Raw genomic sequence first — 11,832 nt, forward strand, 5'->3', positions numbered from 1 at the left:
TTTCGAGCTCCCCAGGTGCGGGGACGAGGAGGAGCGAGACCCGGGCACTTGCCCCAAGCTGCCAACAGGGTTATTTCACACCGTGAACGGCACGTTCCGTAGAAATTAGGAAGTTTGCTGAGGAGTTCTGCCTCTGAGCACTCCTCGCCCCGGTGCCGGAGCCCTGAGCCCTTCCCTTCCTCCCGAAGCCGCAGCGCTCGCCGTGGCCCACGTTGGCTGTCCCTGCTGGGAGTGCGCGGCTTCCTGCTGAGGGAATGGGCTGGGCAGAGTCCTGGGGTGTTTTATACTGGTATCGGGATCAACGCTGGTTCTTTAGCGTTATTAATGTTAATTATCAAGCCTTGTTCTATTTAATCCATTTATATTTCAACCTTTGTGTTTCCTTGTTTTTTCCCAATTCCCCGTCCCAGGAGGGGAGGGGTCATCGGGTGAGAGAATAATTGTATAAACAATAAATTGCTGTGGGTTCTTCAATCCATTACACCCACCGACGTGGCTTCCAGCACCGTCCCAGTGTCCTCGGCTGCCTGTGGCCCCCAACCAGGGCAGCAGCGCCCAGGGGAGCCCCAGCTGGAGGCCCCAGGAGCCCCGTACACCACCGGCGGCCGCCGTCCCTCGCCTTTACTGGGGTCAGAAGCGCAGCCCCCGCCGGCGCAGGTCCTCCCGCGCCGCACTGATGTGCTCCTGCAGCTCGGCAGCCGCCTCCTCGCAGTCGTTGAAGGTGGCCAGGCGGTAGCCCACGGTGGCCAGGGAGTAGCAGCCGAAGGCCACCAGCAAGTAGACGGGCAGGGGCAGCAGGGCCTGCCGGTACGGGGCGGGCAGCCGCAGCCCCGGCGGCGCCAGCGCCAGCGCGGCCCAGGCCGAGCCCAGCAGGGCGAGTCCGCACAGCCACTGCCCCAGCTTGGTCATGGCGGCCTGCGGGGAGAAGGGCGGTGAGAGCCGGACGGGACCGCGCCCCCCGCCCCAACCGGGCCGGGCCCGGTTCCCCCCGCGGCCTCCCGAGCAGGGCCCGGCTCCGAACCCCTCCGGGTCTTCGCCAACAGGCACCGGCTCCCGGTCCCGCTCCCGGCCCCCCCCGAGCCGGACGAAGAACCGGCCCCGGTACCGGTACCGGCCCCCGCCCCCACCTGGGTCGGTCCCGGGCCCAGCGCCCGCGCTCTCCCTGTCGCCGGGATGACGTCACGCCAGCGCGCCGCAGCGCGGGGGCCGCTGGGAGCTGTAGTGCGCGGCCGCGCCGCAGAGCGCACGCGCGGCGGGAGATGGCGGCGGGGCGCCCCCTACCGGCGAGGCGGCCCCGGCCGGTGCTCGGGAAGCGCCGGGCTCGGCCGGCGGAAGCATCTGGTTTCCTCCGCGTCCGGCAGCGGCGGGTGGCGGAGGGGGGGAGCGGCGTGGGAGCAGGCCCAGCCTGCCCTCCCACGGCCGGCGGGGCCGGAGCCCTTCCCACGGCCACCCCCTCCCCCTCCCCCTCGCCCCCCGGGGGATCCCCCCTGCCCGGCCCATGGAGGGCACAGACATGGCCAAATTCCCTTGGCCGTGCCAGCACCGGGGGCAGGGAGCAGTTGGGGATGGAGCTCGACCCTCTGCGCCCCCTCCCCATCACCTGCCGCAGTACTGGGACCCCCGTGGCACCGAGACCCCTGGCCCTGGTGAGGCGGAGAGCGCCCCCAGACTCCACCGCAGCTGGGCAAGCGAGCAGGACTGCTCCCAGCCGCACCGCGAGCTGGCCAAGGAACTAAACCCAGCTACAAAGAAATAGCTTTATTGAGGAACTTGGTAGCCCCAGGCCGGGCTGGCGGGGGCAGGGGGCTGCCCCGCCATGTCAATTCCTCTTCCTGCCCTTCCCGACCGCCTTGGCGGGAGTGGCGACGGGCGCTGCAGACTGGTAGAGGGTGGAGGAGATCTTGTTGATGTAGTAGAGGCCAACCATGGAGAAGATGAGGCTGCAGGAAAGAAGAGAAGAGGTTGCTCAAGCGGCCGGCAGGCAGGAACGCGCCCGGGTGGAAACGACCCCTTCTCCTTTGATCCCCCCGCCCTGTTGTGCCCGATGCTGCCACCCTGAGGGTCCCTGGCAGCAGCCACAGTGGCACGACGGTACTGCCCGCCCTCCGGGGCAGGCTCTGGGCTTACCAGGTGGTGACACAGACTCGGTGGATGAGGCCGGAGGCAAAGAGAGACAGCAAGAGGCAGGTGAGGACTGCGGGGGAAAAACAGGAGAGGTAAAAGATGGAGTCACACTGCCCCAAGACGTCAGCCTCAGAGGAGCAGGGGCGAGGGCCACAGTGGTGACACTGTGGGGACAGGGGGAACTGTCAGGATGGGCCCTTCCCCTGGGGCAGGGCTGGGACTCTTCGGCCCCACGGGCAGAGGAACACCCAGGGCAGGGCCACGCTGTGGGCCCTTCGTAACCCTGGCACAGCCAGCGCGTTCCCCCCCTTCCCACCCCCCTGCAGCACTTACTCTCGGGGAAGATCTTGGCCTGGAAGCCCTTGCCGAAGACGAGGTTTTCCAGGTTGTTGAAGGCCTGGACGGAGAGTTATGGGACAGAACGGGCTGCTGGTCCCGGTCCCCGCCAACCCCCTGGCCCCGCTCCCCGCCACCCCCCCAGCCCCACTCCCCGCCGCCCCAAAGGATACGGTGAGGGAGCAGAGGAAGAGCGCGGAGCCCAGCAGCCCGCCCTGGATGGTCAGCCACTCGGTGGAGGCCAGCTGCCGGCTGTACATCTGCATCCCGGCGAAGAGCAGCAGCGAGAGCAGCGAGGAGAGCGCCAGGGAGGTGCCCGTGCCTACGGCTGGGGCCCGGGCCCGCCTCAGCACGGCCACCGGCACCGCGCAGCCCGGGCCACCCCCCGGGCCCCGGCCTTCCCGCGGGCCCTGTGCCGCCCCGCAGCCCCCCATGCCCCGGCCCCCGGCCCGCCCCTCATCCCCCCACGTCCCGGCCGCCCCCCCGGACCCCGGCCTCGGCCCCCGTTACCCATGGTGCCCCGCGGCGTCGCCCCCGGTCCCGTCGCGCCGCGCTGCGCAGGCGCACTGCGGGAGGGACACGGCGGCAGGCGCGGCGGAGCGGCAGTGCGCATGCGCAGCCCCCCCCCGAGCAGCGCTCCGGCGGGCTCGGGCGCCCCCTGGCGGCCGGGCGAGGCGCTGCAGGCCCCGCCGGCTCGCGCGCCCCCTGGCGGCGGGGAGAGGCGCCGCCGGCGGCCCGGGGGCGGAGGCGGGGACCCCCCTCCACACCCCCGGTCCCAACACCGGGCCTTCTCCCGGCGCCTCGCTCAGCCCGCCCGGGGGGCCACCCCGGGCGCCGCACCCCGGGCCGCGCTGCCGTCTGCACGGCCTCGGCGGGGGGGGTCCGGGGGCGCGGCGGGAGCCTCCCGGTGCCGTCGCCCCCCCCGCCGCCGCCGCCGCCGCCGGGGCGGGTCCCGCCGAGCATGCGCGCCGCCGCCCCCCGCCCTCCCCTCGGCTCCGCCGCTCCCTGCAACAGACCGGGGCGTCCGCGGCCGCCGCTGCTGCTGCCGCCGCCTCCGCCGCGGGGACCGGCGCCGGGAGCGGGAGCGGGAGCGGGAGCGGGCGCGGAGCCATGGCCGAAGGCGAGGACCTGCAGACCTTCACCTCCATCATGGACGCACTCGTCCGCATCAGCGTGAGCGGCGGCGGCGGCGTGGAGGGGGGGGCGCACCGCGGGGCAGCCGGGCCGGGCCGGGCCGGGCTCCCCCGGTACCGGCGTCGCCATGGCAACGCGGCGGGCCCCGGCGGCGGGGGCGGGCGGGATGGCGTGGATGCCCTTGGGCCGGGCAGGCCGCGGAGAGGCCTCGGACCCGCGCCGCGACCCACCGGGCCCGGGACCGCCGGGCGGCGATCCCCGGGGAAGGCCGGCACCGGCCCCCCCGCGCTGTGGGGCCGGGGCACGGGGAGAACCGGGAGCACCGGGGGCTGCCCGCACACCCGTGGGTGGGGGGCTCGGTCCCCATCTTGGCTCCGATGCTGGTGCCCGTACTGGTCCTGGTCCTGGTCCCGGTGCCGGTCCCAATCCTGGCGCTGGTGCCGGCCTCAGCCCTGATCCGCATCCTGATCCCAGCCCTGGTCCCCGTCCTGGTGCTGGCCCTGGTGCTGGCCCTGGTGCTGCTCCCAGCCCCAATCCCCATCCCAGCGGCAGCCCTGGTCCCCATCCCAGTACTGCTCCCAGTGCTGGTCCTCATCCTGGCCCTGCTGCCGGTCCCAGGCCTGATCTCAGACTTGGTGCTTGCCCTGGCTCTTTTCCCAGTGCTGGTCCTGATCCTGGCCTGGTGCCGGCTCCAGCCCTAATTCCCATCCCAGTGGCAGCCTCGGTCCCCGTCCTGGTGCTGGTCCTGTTGGTCCTAATCCTGGTCCTGTTTCTGGTCCCGGTGCTGGTCCCGATCCTGGCCCTGGTGCCGGTGCCAGCCCTGATTCCCATCCCAGTGGCAGCCTTGGTCCCCGTCCTGGTGCTGGTCGTAATTCTGGCCCTGATGCTGGTCCCAGCCCTGACCCCGGCCCCGGTCCCGGTCCCGTCGTGGCCCTGGTCCCGTCTGCGGCGGGTGACGCTCCCTGCTCTCTCCCCAGACCAGCATGAAGAACATGGAGCGGGAGCTGGTCTGCCCGGTGTGCAAGGAGATGTACAAGCAGCCGTTGGCCCTGCCCTGCGCGCACAACGTCTGCCACGTCTGTGCCAGCGAGGTGCTGCTGCAGCATGGCTACCTCTGCTGCGACCCCACCTCCGAGCCCTCCTCGCCCGCCGCCACCCCTGCCACCCGCAGCCCCCGCCTGGGACGCCGGGCCGTCCCCAAGCCCGACCGCCTCGACCGCCTCCTGAAATCAGGTGGGTTGGACGGAGGGGATGGGGAAAAGGTCCGGCGGGGTCCCCGCAGGAGGGCCGAGCGGCTCTGGCGTGCCGTGCCCCCCCTGACGCCCTCCCTCCTACAGGCTTCGGCACCTACCCGGGGCGCAAGCGGGGCACCGTGCATCCCCAGACCGTCAGCTTCCCCTGCCCGGCCTGCCAGCGGGATGTAGACCTGGGTGAGCGGGGCTTGGGCAGCCTCTTCCGCAACCTAACGCTGGAGCGGGTGGTGGAGCGCTACCGCCAGACCATCAACATCAGTGCCGCCATCATGTGCCAGTTCTGCAAGCCCCCACAGCTGGAGGCCACCAAGGGCTGCACCGAGTGCAAGTCCAGCTTCTGCAACGAGTGCTTCAAGCTCTACCACCCCTGGGGCACCCAGAAAGCCCAGCACGAGCCCACGCCCCCCACCCTCACCTTCCGCCCCAAGGTACGGCCTCCCCCTCGGGCTCCTCCTTCCCTGCTCGGGATTTTGCAGGTGCCGGGGGGGGTGCACCCCGGAGCGGGGAATGGGCGCAGAGCCCCGCTGAGCTCCCCTGTGCCCGCGCAGGGGCTGATGTGCCCGGAGCACAAGGAGGAGGTGACTCACTACTGCAAGACCTGCCAGCGGCTGGTGTGCCAGCTCTGCCGCGTGCGCCGCACTCACACCAGCCACAAGATCACCCCGGTGCTCAGCGCCTACCAGGCCCTCAGGGTAGGGACCGCGGGGACCGCGCTCGGGGCGGGGGACGAGGCTCGGCGGGGAGGAATCGGGGCCACAGATGGGGCGCGCAGGTCGGGGACGCGGGGGTTGCCGGTGCTTCGCCTCACCTCCTTCCCTGCAGGAGAAGCTGACGAAGAGCCTCGCCTACATCCTGAGCAGCCAGGACACGGTGCAGACCCAGATTGCTGAGCTGGAGGAGACGGTGAAGCACACAGAGGTGAGGGCGGAAGGCGTCTGCCTGTCCCTGAGCTGTCCCTGAGCTGTCCCTTGGCAGGGGGGTGGCACTGCCAGGCGGGTCCCCTCGCTGCCCCCGACGCTGACCCGTCTGTGCCGGGCAGGTGAACGGCTCGCAGGCCAAGGAGGAGGTGTCACAGCTGATCCAGGGGCTGTGCGCCATGCTGGAGGAGAAGCGGGCCACCCTGCTGCAGGCCATCGAGGAGTGCCAGCAGGAGCGGCTGGCCAGCCTGCACGGCCAGATCCAGGAGCACCAGGCCATGCTGGAGAACTCAGGCATGGTGGGCTACGCCCAGGAGGTGCTGAAGGAGACCGACCACCCCTGCTTCGTCCAGGCCGCCAAGCAGCTGCACAACAGGTACCGGGGACACTCGTGGGCATGGGGCTGACAGCCAGGGGGGTCACGGCCTTCCGGTGCCAAAGGCGGTCGTCGCGGGTGTTGTGGTGTTGTGGTTTGAGAGACCCGCCACAATTTATTATCGTTTAGGCAGTTATTCTGTCACCCGATGACCCCTCCCCACCCGGGAAGGAGAATTGGGGAAAAAACAAGGAAACGCAAATGTTGAAATATAAATAGGTTCAATAGGATAAGGCTAAACAATTAACAATAACACTGAAGAACCAGCGTTGATCCCGATACCAGTATAAAACACCCCAGGACTCTGCCCAGCCCATTCCCTCAGCAGGAAGCCGCGCACTCCCAGCAGGGACAGCCAACGTGGGCCACGGCGAGCGCTGCGGCTTCGGGAGGAAGGGAAGGGCTCAGGGCTCCGGCACCGGGGCGAGGAGTGCTCAGAGGGAGAACTCCTCAGCAAACTTCCTAATTTCTACGGAACGTGCCGTTCACGGTGTGAAATAACCCTGTTGGCAGCTTGGGGCAAGTGCCCGGGTCTCGCTCCTCCTCGTCCCCGCACCTGGGGAGCTCAAAAACGCTGAGACCTTGAATCCCAGATGGTATACCTGGCTCTAAAGTAAATATTTTCACAAATTCAGCCACTAGAGTTTTCTAAAAGTGCAGTTTTCCCAAGCGTTAGGAGTTAGTCCTGTGTCGCTCAAACCAGGACAGCGTACCACCCTGACACCCCTGCTGTCCTGTGCCGCAGGATCCTCAGGGCCACCGACTCGCTGCAGAGCTTCCGTCCTGCGGCCACGGCCTCTTTCAGCCACTTCCAGCTGGACGTCAGCAGGGAGCTGAAGCTGCTCACTGACCTGGCCTTCATCCGAGGTAAAGGCAGCAGCGCCCGGGCGCCGGCTGTGCCCCGTGCAGAGGCGCAGCCCCCGCGGGCAGAACGGCTCCCTGCCCGCCTCGGAGCCGGAGCCGAGCTCGGGTGCTCGCGGATCTGCCGGTCCCCCTTCCCCGTCAGGGACGGCCCCCCGCCCCAGCAGCCCCCCCAAAAGCGATCCCTGCCCTGCCCTGTGCCAGGGCGTCCGGGCCAGCGGGCAGGACAGGCAGGGCCACGGTGCCAGGTAAGGGCAGCAGGAGCGGCGGAGGGTGAGTACGGAGCGGAGGCTGCCCCGCTGCAGGGCAGGCGCTTCCCCGCAGGGCAGGAGCCGCGTGGCCCTGCCGGACCCGCTGGCAACACTTTTCAGACCTGCTTCTACCTCTCTTTGTTTATAGGCTGCGGCCGCTGCTGAGTCGTCACCGAAGTAACTGAGGCAAGTCACATCCCTGCCCCAGAGCCGGCCCCGCTCTCTCTGTCCCATCCCGCCATCCCTGCTCCCGCCCCGGCCCCGCTCCGACGCCATCCTCCATCCCCATCCTGCCCGCGGGCGGTGCCTCTGCCCCCTCTCCATCTGCTGCCGCTCTTCCTGTCTTCCCATCCCGCTCCGCGCCCCATCTCCGTCCCCCTCCGCGCCCCATTTCTGTGGCCCTCTCACCCCATCTCCGTCCCCTTCTGCACCCCATCTCCGTCCCCTTCCGCGCCCCATCTCCATCCTCCTCCTTGCCCCATCTCCATCCTCCTCCTTGCCCCATTTCTGTCCCCATCCTCACCCCATTACCCCATCTCCATCCTCCTCCATGCCCCATCTCCGTCTCCCATCTCCATGCCCCATCTCCGTCCACCTCTCGCTCCATCTCCATCCTCCTCTCGCCCCATTTCCATCCCCTTCCGTGCCCCATTTCCATCCCCTTCCGTGCCCCATTTCCGTCCCCCTCTTGCCCCATTTCCGTCCCCCTCTTGCCCCATTTCCGTCCCCTTCCTCACCCCATTTCCGTCCCCCTTTTGCCCCATTTCCATCCCCCTTTCTCGCTGCATTTCCGTCCCCTTACCCACCCCGTTTCTGTCTGCCTCTCACCCCATTTCCACCCCCCTCCTTGCCCCACTTCCTCCTGCCATCCCCTCATTTCTCCGCCTCTCCTTCCCACTGCGCCGCTGGCATCTTCACACCACCATCCCCATCCCCTCCCCTCCTCCTCTCCTGCTGCCTCCATCCTCTCTCTTTCTCTCTCTCTCTCTCTCCTCCCTCCCCGACTTGCACTCAGCCTGTCTGGTCCCTGGAGCCCCACAGCAGCGAGCTCCTCTGTCTCCCCGACTCTCGCTCTCCTCCGGTGCCTACACACGGTCTCCGCAGTCAGATCCCCCTAGACTCCTGCTGGTTGTGCGTCCGTGCGTCCGTCCGGAATGCCCCTTCCCTGCGTCTGGCTGCCTCCCCGCCTGCCGGGGGGGGGGATGCTGCCTGATGCCCGCCGGTGCCTCTCCCCGCAGCGCCCGAGGCCCCCGTCATCGACACGCAGCGCACCTACGCCTACGACCAGATCTTCCTGTGCTGGCGGCTGCCGCAGCACTCGCCGCCCGCCTGGCACTACACGGTGGAGTACCGCAAGACGGACGCCAAGGCCAAGGGGCTGAAGCTGTGGCAGCGGCGGGAGGAGGTGCGTGGCACCAGCGCCCTCGTGGAGTACCTGGACACCGACAGCGTCTACGTGCTCCGGGTGAAGGGCTGCAACAAGGCGGGCTTCGGGGAGTACAGCGAAGACATCTACCTGCACACGCCGCCCGCCCCAGGTGAGGGGTGCCAGGGGCTCGGAGCACCGGTCCGGGGGCTCGGAGGACCCTGCCGGCTGCTCGCGCCGTCCTTCTCGCCTGCTCTTACGGTTTTTGAAACCCATAACGATTTATTGTCGTTTAGGCAGTTATTCTGTCACCCGATGACCCCTCCCCACCTGGGAAGGGGAATTGGGGAACACAAGGAAACGCGAGGGCTGAAATACAAATAGATTTAGTAGAATAAGACTAAATAATTAACATCAATAACACTAAAGAACCAGCGTTGATCCCGATACCAGTATAAAACACCCCAGGACTCTGCCCAGCCCATTCCCTCAGCAGGAAGCCGCGCACTCCCAGCAGGGACAGCCAACGTGGGCCACGGCGAGCGCTGCGGCTTCGGGAGGAAGGGAAGGGCTCAGGGCTCCGGCACCGGGGCGAGGAGTGCTCAGAGGGAGAACTCCTCAGCAAACTTCCTAATTTCTACGGAACGTGCCGTTCACGGTGTGAAATAACCCTGTTGGCAGCTTGGGGCAAGTGCCCGGGTCTCGCTCCTCCTCGTCCCCGCACCTGGGGAGCTCGAAAACGCTGAGACCTTGAATCCCAGATGGTATAGCTGGCTCTAAAGTAAATATTTTCACAGATTCAGCCACTAGAGTCTTCTAAAAGTGCAGTTTCCCCAAGCATTAGAAGAGAAATTAGTCCTGTGTCGCTCAAACCAGGGCACCCACCCTCCTCTCCTCCTCCCTCCAGTCCTCAACTTCTTCCTGGACAACCGCTGGGGCTTCAACCGGGACCGGCTGGCCATCAGCAAGGACCAGCGCGCCGTGCGCAGCGTCCCCGGCATCCCCATGCTCTTCGCCGCCGAGCGCCTGATGACCAGCTGCCACCTCTCCATCGACCTGGTCATCGGCGACGTGGCCATCACGCAGGGCAAGAGCTACTGGGCCTGCTGCGTGGACCCCAGCTCCTACCTGGTCAAGGTGGGCGTGGGGCTGGAGAGCAAGCTGCAGGAGTGGTTCCAGGTGCCGCAGGACGTGGTGAGCCCCAGGTGAGCAGCGGGCTCGGTGGGCGCGGGGCCGGGGGGGTGGTCTTCTGCCTGTTCCTGCCTCCCCACCGAGCCCCAGCCGTTCCCTCACGTCTCCCTGCCCCGCGGGACTCACCCGTCGTCCCCCCCCGCCGCAGGTACGACCCTGACAGCGGCCACGACAGCGGGGCGGAGGACACGACGGTGGAGGCCCCCCCGCCCTACGCCTTCCTCACCATCGGCATGGGCAAGATCTTGCTCTCGCACGGGTCGGCGCTCACCTCTCGCGACCCCAACGGCTGCACCATGCCCTTGCCCCCGCGCATCGGCATCTGCCTGGACTACGAGCAGGGCAAGGTGAGCTTCTACGACGCCGTCTCCTTCCGCGAGCTCTGGGAGTGCGGCGTGGACTGCTCGGGGCCCGTCTGCCCTGCCTTCTGCTTCATCGGAGGGGGTGCCCTGCATCTCCAGGAGCTGGTGGCCAACAAGCAGGAGCGTAAAGTGACCATCGGGGGCTTCGCAAAGCTGGACTGAGCCGTGCCCGTGCTCCCCACGCATGCGCTGGCTGTGACCCCCCATTGCCCAGGGAGCTCCGGGGCCTGGGGGGGGACAGGGGTGAGCAGGGAGCAGAGCACAGCGAGGGCAGCCCCGGCCCTGTTGCCGGCCGGGAGCAGGCCGGGCGTTTGTTTCGTGGCATGGGGGTGGACGGGGACAGCTCTGCCGTCCCCTCCTGTCCCCATCCGCCTGCCCCTTTCCTCGGCTTGGCTCGGGGCCGCGGGCAGGGCTGGGCAGAGGGTCAGCCCGAGAGATGGAGCAGGGAGGGGGTGCGAGCGGGACGTGGGGCTGTGTGGGGAGGGGGGTGACGAGCGACGGTGGGGGGGGGGAGCGACTGGGTGCCGGCTGGGGTGGGGGAGGCAGCTGGGTTTGGGGAGAGAGGGCGGGGGGAGGCTGGGCTGGAACGAGGTGTGAAGACTTTTTTTTAAAACGGCTCATTTTCAACGTGGCTGGCACAACCGCCGCGGCCGGGCACCGCCGCCACTGCGTCCCTCCCACGGGCTGCCAGGCTGCGGGTCCTCGGTGTCCCCGCTGTCCCCTGGGGCCGCGGAGCACTGCTGGCGGCTCTGCCCTGTCCCCGGGGGAGCCACGGGCTCGGCCAGCCCTGCCCGTACTCCGGCGGGGGGACACGCCAGGCCGCCGTGACACCACTCGGTGCCAAACCACACGCTGCCGGGGTGGCCGCAGGGTCGGCATCCCACCCGGCCGGGGGCTACACGGGGCCACCATCCACTGCAGGGGGCCGGTGCCAGCGGTCCCACACCGGGATCCGTCCGAGCTGCTGTAGTTTCTCCTGGGTTCCGTTAACATTTGCTGTATTTTCATGGTTTCCTACAATAAACTGCAATGCCAGACTCCTCTGGAGCCCTGCGGGGAGGGCCGGCGGGGGGGGCTGCGGGGGGCTGGCCGCCCCCGGGGCTGGGCTGTCCCTCGGGCTGTGCCAGCGGGGCCCAATCCTGCCCGGGCAGTGCTGACGTGTCCGGTCCCTGCCCACGCTCTGCCCAGACACATGGCTGCTGCCGCCCCATCCTCAGGTGTTGGGGGGCCCCCCCGACCATCTCCTCGCTGGGCCAAGAGAAGACCCCTATAGCATCAGTGGGGGGGTCCAGCTTGGGCGTCAGCTGGGCACCAGGACATCCTTGTGGGGTGGGTAATGGGGAATGGACACCCCCCCAGCCCGGCTCCCCCCAGCCCGGCTCCCCCCATCCCATGGGGAGCGGTGTGGCAGGTGGAGGACCCCCATGTGGGGCTGGGATCCCCACCCCACCCGGAGCTGGCACCTGTCCCCAGGGAACGCCGCCCCCCCCGACACTTCACAGCCCGTGGGGCCGCCGTGGCCGGCGAACAGGTGGCTCTTTGTGGGGCCCAGCCCAGGCGCCAGTTTCGATTCCTGCAGGCCCTGCCCAGGGCTGGGGGGGGACCGGGACGGGGGCACACACCGCCCTGCCCAGCCCCAGGCGGCAGCAGCCCCACGCACC

General features: G+C 68.7%; 3 protein-coding genes across 3 annotated transcripts; 1 reads left to right on the plus strand and 2 right to left on the minus strand.

The window, feature by feature from the left end:
- Positions 1-341: 341 nt before the first annotated feature.
- Positions 342-1,196, minus strand: DPM3 (dolichyl-phosphate mannosyltransferase subunit 3, regulatory). The gene is made up of 2 exons (XM_054182729.1): positions 1,128-1,196; positions 342-915 (listed from the first exon to the last, which is right to left on the minus strand). The coding sequence occupies exon 2, from the start codon at positions 907-909 to the stop codon at positions 631-633; it is 279 nt and encodes a 92-aa protein (XP_054038704.1). The 5' UTR covers positions 910-915; positions 1,128-1,196; the 3' UTR covers positions 342-630.
- A 547-nt stretch (positions 1,197-1,743) lies between these two features.
- On the minus strand, positions 1,744-3,070 carry KRTCAP2 (keratinocyte associated protein 2). The gene is made up of 5 exons (XM_054182727.1): positions 2,971-3,070; positions 2,634-2,788; positions 2,458-2,521; positions 2,128-2,194; positions 1,744-1,940 (listed from the first exon to the last, which is right to left on the minus strand). Exons 1-5 carry the CDS (start codon positions 2,972-2,974, stop codon positions 1,820-1,822), a joined length of 411 nt encoding a protein of 136 aa, XP_054038702.1. The 5' UTR covers positions 2,975-3,070; the 3' UTR covers positions 1,744-1,819.
- A 384-nt stretch (positions 3,071-3,454) lies between these two features.
- TRIM46 (tripartite motif containing 46) lies at positions 3,455-10,635 on the plus strand. Its single transcript, XM_054182730.1, has 10 exons — positions 3,455-3,633; positions 4,572-4,827; positions 4,932-5,275; positions 5,396-5,539; positions 5,670-5,765; positions 5,887-6,140; positions 6,886-7,007; positions 8,491-8,790; positions 9,526-9,823; positions 9,958-10,635. The coding sequence occupies exons 1-10, from the start codon at positions 3,571-3,573 to the stop codon at positions 10,331-10,333; spliced, it is 2,253 nt and encodes a 750-aa protein (XP_054038705.1). The 5' UTR covers positions 3,455-3,570; the 3' UTR covers positions 10,334-10,635.
- The last annotated feature ends 1,197 nt before the right edge of the window (positions 10,636-11,832 follow it).

The sequence above is a fragment of the Rissa tridactyla genome, chromosome 23 (genome assembly GCF_028500815.1).
Source record: "Rissa tridactyla isolate bRisTri1 chromosome 23, bRisTri1.patW.cur.20221130, whole genome shotgun sequence".
Taxonomy (NCBI): Eukaryota; Metazoa; Chordata; class Aves; order Charadriiformes; family Laridae; genus Rissa; species Rissa tridactyla.

Excerpts from the sequence above, each read along its gene's own strand:
- DPM3 (XM_054182729.1), bottom strand. The coding sequence starts at position 909 with ATGACCAAGCTGGGGCAGTGGCTGTGCGGACTCGCCCTGCTGGGCTCG.
- KRTCAP2 (XM_054182727.1), bottom strand. Across the intron at positions 2,195-2,457 it reads GGCCAAGATCTTCCCCGAGA|TCCTCACCTGCCTCTTGCTG; the intron begins GTAAGTGCTGCA and ends TTTCCCCCGCAG. Across the intron at positions 1,941-2,127 it reads CGAGTCTGTGTCACCACCTG|CCTCATCTTCTCCATGGTTG; the intron begins GTAAGCCCAGAG and ends TCTTTCCTGCAG.
- TRIM46 (XM_054182730.1), top strand. The coding sequence starts at position 3,571 with ATGGCCGAAGGCGAGGACCTGCAGACCTTCACCTCCATCATGGACGCA. Across the intron at positions 4,828-4,931 it reads CGACCGCCTCCTGAAATCAG|GCTTCGGCACCTACCCGGGG; the intron begins GTGGGTTGGACG and ends TCCCTCCTACAG. Across the intron at positions 8,791-9,525 it reads GCACACGCCGCCCGCCCCAG|TCCTCAACTTCTTCCTGGAC; the intron begins GTGAGGGGTGCC and ends TCCTCCCTCCAG.